Source organism: Glycine soja, chromosome 8, assembly GCF_004193775.1.
Source record: "Glycine soja cultivar W05 chromosome 8, ASM419377v2, whole genome shotgun sequence".
Taxonomy (NCBI): Eukaryota; Viridiplantae; Streptophyta; class Magnoliopsida; order Fabales; family Fabaceae; genus Glycine; species Glycine soja.
In genome coordinates, this window is record NC_041009.1 from 38,174,014 (window position 1) to 38,182,340 (window position 8,327).

Genomic DNA, 8,327 nt, shown 5'->3' on the forward strand with positions numbered 1-8,327 from the left:
TAATGGTAACCCTGACATTTGAAGCTAACATAAAAGACAATTTTCCTAAATGGGATAGGGCCACACCTATAAATAAAAAGTGAGATTTTCATGCATGGAATTGCTTAGATGGATCGAAGTTGGATGAGTGAAAGTCGCATGAGCCCAGAATATGAGGATGGCGTCGAACAATTCTTGCAATTTGCTTTAGAAAGAGGTCGACCGAATGAAGAAGGAAAATATTATTGTCCTTGCATCAACTGTTTGAATGGAAGACGACAATTACTCGATGACATACGGGACCATCTATTGTGTGATGGGATTAAGAAGAATTACACGACGTGGATATGGCATGGTGAATTCATAGACATGCAGAGTGGGTCCCAATCTGAACCGTTTGATGTAGAAATGGGAGATCGGTTAGAGGACATGATTCGTGACCTTGGACAAGATTCTTTCCAGCAAGCACACACCCCTGTGTATGAAGGATTACAGAGTGATTCTAAGAAGCCTTTGTATGCAGGGTGCAAGAATTCCTTAACCCTGTTGTCTGCTGTGTTAAGTCTGGTTAATGTGAAGGCCAGGTATGGGTGGAGTGACAAAAGTTTCACCTCACTGCTTGAGGTAGTGCACAATCTGCTTCTAGAGGACAACACATTGCCTAAAAGTTACTATAAGGCGAAAAAGATATTGTGTCCGATGGGTATAGAGTATCAGAAGATTCATGCTTGCCCCAATGATTGCATACTGTACAGGCATGAATTCCAAGAAATGTCCAAATGCCCTATCTGTGGGACTTCACGGTACAAAGTGAAGGATGAAGAAGAAAGTAGTTCTGATGAAAACTCCAACAAGGGCCCCCCAGCAAAGGTTTTGTGGTATCTTCCAATCATTCCAAGGTTTAAGCGTCTTTTTGCTAACGAGGACGACGCAAACGACCTTACATGGCATTCAAATGGAAGGATTTTTGATGGAATGGTCTTCATCCGGCTGATTGCTCCCAATGGAAGAAGATTGATGGTTTGTATCCGGATTTCGGGAATGAGCCAAGAAATCTTAGACTTGGACTAGCTAGTGATGGAATGAATCCATATGGCACCTTAAGCACTCAACACAGTTCATGGCCAGTTCTGCTAGTAATTTACAATTTGCCTCCTTGGTTGTGCATGAAGCGAAAATACATGATGTTGTCTATGATGATATCGGGCCCAAGACAGCCAGGAAATGACATTGATGTTTATCTAAGTCCGTTGGTTGAAGATTTGAGAAAGTTGTGGGACGAGGGGGTTGTAGTGTTTGATGTGTTTCGCAAGGAGACCTTTGAAATGCGTGCAATGCTTTTTTGTACCATTAATGACTTTCCAGCATATGGGAATCTCAGCGGTTACAATGTTAAGGTTCATCATGCATGCCCCATCTGTGAAGAAAATACAAGTTACATACAACTTAAACATGGGAGAAAAATAGTCTACAGTAGGCATCGCCGTTTTCTAACACCCAATCATCCTTATAGACGACTGAGAAAAGCTTTTAATGGAAGTCAAGAGCATGATATTCCACCGATACCGTTGACTGGTGAACAAGTATATCAGCGAGTTCAACACCTGAATACTGTATTTGGGAAGACCCAAAAGAAGGATAAAAGTCAGAGTTGCATATGGAAGAAGAGGTCCATTTTCTTTGATCTTCCGTACTGGTGTGATCTTGACGTTAGACATTGTATTGATGTCATGCATGTGGAGAAAAATGTTTGTGACAGTGTGATTGGGACGCTCCTTAACATTCAAGGCAAGACGAAGGATGGCTTGAATACCCGTCAAGATCTAGCTGATATGGGTATACGATCACAGTTGCATCCAAGGTCTGATGGGAAGAAAATTTACTTGCCCCCAGCCTGCCATACTTTGTCCAAGAAGGAGAAGATAAGTTTTTGTCAGTGTCTTCGTCGGGTGAAGGTTCCACAAGGATACTCTTCAAATATTAAGAGCCTTGTGCAGTTGAAGGAGCTTAAGCTTGTAGGGTTAAAGTCTCACAATTGTCACGTGCTCATGCAACAATTGTTAGTCGTGGCTATACGAGACATCTTGCCAAACAAAGTCAGGTTAACGATAACTCGCCTGTGCTTTTTCTTCCATGCTATATGTAGCAATGTCATTGATCCAATCATGTTTGATGAGTTGGAAAATGAGGCCGCAATTATATTGTGCTAGTTGGAGATGTATTTTCCCCCTGTTTTCTTTGACATCATGATTCACTTGATTGTGCATCTGGTCAGATAAATCAAATGTTGTGGTCCTGTTTATCTACGATGGATGTACCCGGTTGAGCGATACATGAAGATCTTAAAAGGGTATACAAAGAATCTATATCATCCAGAAGCATTTATTGTTGAGAGGTACATTACAGAAGAAACCATTGAATTTTGTTCAGAATACTTAGAGAAGGCTAAACCTGTTTGCCTTCCCGAGTCTCGGCATGATGACAGAGTGGGTGGTAATGGTTCAAGAGGACTGCATGTGATCACTCCAAGTGTAGAAGATTTGTTACAAGCTCACTTGTATGTCTTGAACAATAGTAATGAATTTTTGCCATACATAGTTAAGCATGAAGCTTTAGTCAAACAGAATAATCCGAAAATGTCAAAGAATTGGGTGTTGAAAAAGCATAACAAGACTTTCTGTGATTGGTTTAAAGATACAATCTTTGCAGATGAGAATGCTTCAGAAACATTAAGAAAGCTAGCAGATAGGCCTAAAAGAAATGTTATAACCTGGCAAGGATACGACATAAACAGGTATTCATTTTACACAAAAGCACAAGATGAAAAAAGTACAATGTAGAACAGCGGGGTCACCCTAAGGGCTGAATCTCAACACTTTGCAAGTGTCAATGACGCCAATCCCTGTGTAGCTTCCATCCCTTACTTTGGGTTCATTGATGAAATTTGGGAGCTTAACTATGTGAAATTTACGGTATGTGTTTTCAAATGTAAATGGGTTGACAGCAACACCGGTGTGTGCACCGATGATATAGGATTTACGCTGGTAGACCTAAAGAAACTTGGTTACCACAATGACCCTTTCATTATGGCAGAACAAGCTAGACAAGTATTTTATGTGCAAGACCCTTGTGATGAAAGGTGGTGCGTGGTTCTGCAGGGCAAAACAGTTGGTGTTAATGTAGAAGATGATGATTCATATATGGACACCTATGTTAGTCCTTTGACCGCTCAAATCCCTCGTAATGTTGTCGAAGAAGAAGAAGAAGCTGACGACGTTCATGCTAATCAAAATGATCATGATGAAGGAGAATTGATTAACATTGTCTAATGTAATTTTCTGCAGAGACAAAGGTCACCAAAGCAAGTAAGTGACAACTACATTTTTCTCTGATTGAGGCATCGGTTTTTTGTTTTAGATGGTATCCTTAGGACTTCATACAGCTCATGTTTGTCGCCAGTTTCATCATCCACCACCCTTTTCTTCTCTGTCTTCTCACGTGAGAAGGCAGAGAAGAAAAGGGTGGTGGACGATGAAACTGGCGACAAACATCAGCTGGATGAAGTCCTATGAAGATCCTCCTCATTATTAAAGAGGGGAACGAGTAGAAATTTGAAGGTTGTACATTCAGGAACTAAAGAATTCAAAATAGCTAGTAATAAGAGGGATTTGTTTTTGGGATTTTTTGAGCACCAAGAGCGGCTACGCAAAAAGCTTGCACTTGAGGAGGGAAGGATATTTGCTGCTAATGAACAACTTTCTTAACTATTTGTCCTTCAGATTTTACTGTTTCTTTTTGCTAATATGTAAATATAAATAGTATAAGGCTATGGCGTAAAAACATGGTCTATATTTACTTCTAAGATTGTTAGGGGTAAAAAAGACCATGTACTTCACACCTTAGGGGTAAAAAACATGGTCTTGCAAGCTTCCTGTACCCACTGATGAGGTTTCCTTAGTGGGGCAGGCACTTCACACCTTCCTTGCTTGGCCGACACATCTGGTCAAGTCTTTATCACAGTAGGTACTTATTGTCCTTACTATATGTTTCTTCTTTTTAAATTAATTCATTAAGTGTGCCTTAAATTAGGCTATTTAACTTTCTTTCATGAACAGGTAGCTGTGTCTCCGCCAAAACCACCTCTGAAGCCCGATCCGAAGGTCGATGATCCGCTTTATCTAATGACATTGACCATCCCAGAGCTTTTCTTGAGGCCTTATCAGGTTAGATGGGATGCCACCGTGTTCGGGGTCGTTAATCCAGATTTCCCCCTCTACATAAAGCACGAAGACTTCTCCGAAATCGCACACGGTGGTCAATGTCTCAACATATCAGTGTTACAGTTGTGGATTCTGTAAGTCTTTATATAAAAGGCTTTTAATTACCTAAGTTATGGCTTTCAATTCATAAATATTTAACTCTGACTTAACATAAACAGGCATCTCACTGAAACATGTATGCGAGTGGGGAATTCTTATATCTATGGATTCCTCGAGCCACAGTCCATTCAGAGGTCTGGGCAATCGCAGTTTGAGTCTGAAAGTTACATAAAGAGTTGGATGTAGAGTTCACAACGCGATGTCTATCTTGGAGCCTACCTAAATGGGTAAGTCACAAAATAAATAAATTTAATTAATGTTTACTAATGTACTAACCCATTTTAGGTTTTACTGTAGTGGACACTGGCAGATGGTGGTCATCCTGCCCAAGGAACACCTAGTTGTCTGGTTTTGTTCATTGCATAACAGGCCAGACAACTACCTTAAGGGGATTATTAATAGGTTAGTGTTCTTTTCAATACATTTGCATTGTAATAACACAACGTAAAACACCAGTTTTTAATTGTTACTCATATGGAACAGTGCTATCAAGGGTCTTGATGATGCTCCACAGCCTAAATCAAAGGCTTCTGCTAGGTGGATTGTCATCAAGGTACGTCATTTACATAAAACTTCAACTTATATATATTTCTTTATGTGTCTGTACACTAGTTGTTTAATTAATATCCAAATTTCATTATGTATTTAGTGTAATAGACAAAAAGGAAGTACTGAGTGCGGCTACTATGTGATGCACTGGATGTCCACCATCATTTTAGGAACTTTTAGAAATAATTGGGAAGCGGTAAGTTTATTTCAAACAAAATTAATTTATTTATAATTTGTATTACATTATCAAACTTATTATGATTTATTTCATCATACAGTATTTTAACGATCCTAGACCATTGGAGCCAGAGAGATTAAAAGCATTGCGAATCCAGTGGGCACAGTTTTTTCTCCGAGTTAGAGATCAGGCCTAGGATTTAGGGACATTATCTTTAGCTTTAGTTTACTTTGGTTTAACATTTTTTACATTTTCTATGTAACATGAACATTGAATTCATTTGATGATTGTTCTTTATGATAAATCAATTATTTGATGTTTATTATCATTAAAACTGCTTGAAAGCAGAATAAAATGTTTATTTGCTGTGAATTAGGCCTACTGAAATTGCATTTGACAGGTACAATTTTTGGGTTTACTGTAAAAACATAAAGTATATATAAAAAAAATACTTAAAAACAACATTGGTTATTAACAAAAACCGATGCTAATATCATAAACAACATCGGTTATTTACAAAAACCAATGTCGATATGAACCTTAACATCGGTTGTAATAGAAAACCGATGTTAACGTTTGTATATTAACATCGGTTATTTGTGTATAACCAATGTCAGCGTTTGTATTTTAACATCGGTTATCTGTAGATAACCGATGTCAACACTTGTACATTAACATTGGTTAGTTATAAATAACCGATGCGAACATTTGAATATTAACATCGGTTATGTACACATAACCGATGTTAATGTAATACATTAACATCGGTTTTTCTAAAAAACCGATGTTAAAATAACATATTAACATAGGTTTTACTGGAAAATCGATGTCAACGTTCATCATGCGTACAGTTTTTTGCTGTTGTTCATTGTGTTTAACATCGGGTATTTAGAGAACCGATGTTGTCATATACATGTTAACATCGGTTCTCCAAAACCGATGTTAACATTCATATATTCAACATAGGCACTTTCAACATCGGTTTTAGAACCGATGTAGAATGTTCTAAATAACCGGTGTTGAAAGTGTATTTTCTAATAGTGCTATTGTAGTTTTTTTCTTTTATTCAGCAAGGACGACCTTGTTTTGAGCCGGGATAATTTTGTTTTTATTCGAACAATTTCTATTATGTTTTCATTAAGTGAATGTGAACCCTTAATCTTTTGAAATTAATTTAAAGTCAATGAGTTTTTTTATAAAAAAATTTTTTTGCGTGATTTTGTTTCCTTTTATTTGTTTTTTGTGAGGGTAGAGAGTGTCACATTTAGTGGTATCAGAGCAGGTCGGACCTTTCGGCCATGTGTGTTATGAGCTTTCTGTATTTCCTTGTGTACTCTGATGTGTTGTGTTTGTTTTGTTTGATTAGAGTTGTACTGTATTGTATTGGTATTTTTTTTTCTCTCTTTTCAAAGTTTTGTTGCTTGCGTGACATAGGAAGTAATGGCTAGGAGAAATGAGCGAGAACGACTTCTTACCGAGGCCTTGAACAACTTGGCGCAAGTTATGGCCAATCAGGGAGGCGGTGGGGGAGCAACTATGTACCATGGTTTAGATTGCTTTTAGAGGAACAACCCACCTACCTTCAAAGGGAGTTATGATCCTGAGGGTGCTGAGGCTTGGCTGAGGGAGATTGAGAAGATCTTCCAGTTGACGGAGTGTCAGGACCATCAGAAGGTGTTGTTTGCTACCCACATGCTAGCAGATGAGGTGGAGTATTGGTGGGAGAACACTCGTCCACGTTTAGAGGGAGCAGGTGGTGCTTTTGTTCCATGGGGGACCTTCAGACAGACTTTTCTGGAGAAGTATTTTCCAGAAGATGTGAAAAATAGGAAGGAGATGGAGTTCCTTGAGCTAAAACAAGGGAGTATGACGGTGGCAGAGTATGCAGTGAAGTTTGAGAACCTTGTAAGGTATTTTCCTCATTATCAGGGGGAAGCTGGGGAGAGGTCCAAATGCATGAAATTTGTTAATGGCCTCCGACCAGAAGTAAAGATGATGGTGAATTGTCACGGTATTCACAACTTTGCACAGTTGATGAACATGTGTAGGATCTTTGGCGAGGATCAGTGGGAGAAGATTGCATTTTATAGGAACGTCAATGCCAGACATGGGAAAAAAAGAAGCCAATGACCCACAATCGTGCTAAGCCATATTCTGCCCCTCCTGGGCAATATGGCCACAGTTTTGGGGGACGGAGGACTGGTGGAGGACTTCAACCAGTTGGTGGGAGTTCTCATCCAGTTAACAGAGTGTCTCAGCCTGCCGGTAGAGGTAGTGGTGGAAGTGGTGCTCCTGCTATTGTTACTACACCACTCAGGTGTGGGAAGTGTGGTCGGCTTGGGCATCATGTTTGTGAGTGCACAGATAGAGAGGTTACTTGCTTTAACTGCCAAGGTAAAGGCCACCTGAGTACCAGTTGCCCACATCCGAGGAAGGAGAAGAGGAGTGGAAGTCTAAATAACCAGAGTGGATGACCAAGGACCACAGGGAGAGTGTTTGCTCTTAGTGGTGTTGATGCCGCACAGTCGAATGATCTCATCCAAGGTATGTGTTTCATAAGTCAAGATCCTTTGGTTATATTGTATGATTCAGGTGCGACCCATTCGTTTATTTCTCGTGTCTGTGTTGAAAAACTTGCCTTACCCGTGTCTTCCTTGAAATTTGACTTGATTGTGAATACACTTGCTAGTGGGTCTGTTTTAACTTCTGATGTGTGCTTGCAATGTCCTGTCTTAATTTCTGATAGACAGTTTCTGATTGATTTATTTGTTTTACCTTTGAGTCAAATTGATGTTATTCTTGGTATGGACTGGTTATCTTCCAATCACGTCTTATTAAATTGTTTTGAGAAATCTATTGTCTTTCCTAAGTTTGGTGTGAGTGAAGGTGATATGTTTTTTTCTGCTAACCAAGTTGAGGCCTCTTTAAGGGAGGATGCACAGGTATATATGATCTTAGCTAGTATGAGTGTTGAGACCAAAACCCATGTGAGTGATATACCATTGGTGAGAGAGTTTCCAGAGGTGTTTGAGGAGGTGTCAAGATTACCACCTGAGAGAGAGGTCGAGTTCTCTATAGACCTAGTGCCCGGTACTGGACCCATATCCATAGCACCTTATAGGATGTCCCCTGTAGAGTTGAGTGAGCTTAAGAAACAGTTAGAGAAACAGTTTGTGAGGCCTAGTGTGTCACCCTGGGGAGCGCCAGTCTTGTTAGTTAAGAAGAAGGATGGGACTATGAGG

The 8,327-nt window shown here is 39.5% G+C and overlaps 1 protein-coding gene across 1 annotated transcript; it reads left to right on the forward strand.

Annotated features, from left to right (window-relative positions):
• Positions 1-6,525: 6,525 nt before the first annotated feature.
• Positions 6,526-7,215, forward strand: LOC114424153. The gene is made up of 2 exons (XM_028391007.1): positions 6,526-6,585; positions 6,649-7,215. The coding sequence occupies exons 1-2, from the start codon at positions 6,526-6,528 to the stop codon at positions 7,213-7,215; spliced, it is 627 nt and encodes a 208-aa protein (XP_028246808.1).
• Positions 7,216-8,327: the final 1,112 nt, after the last annotated feature.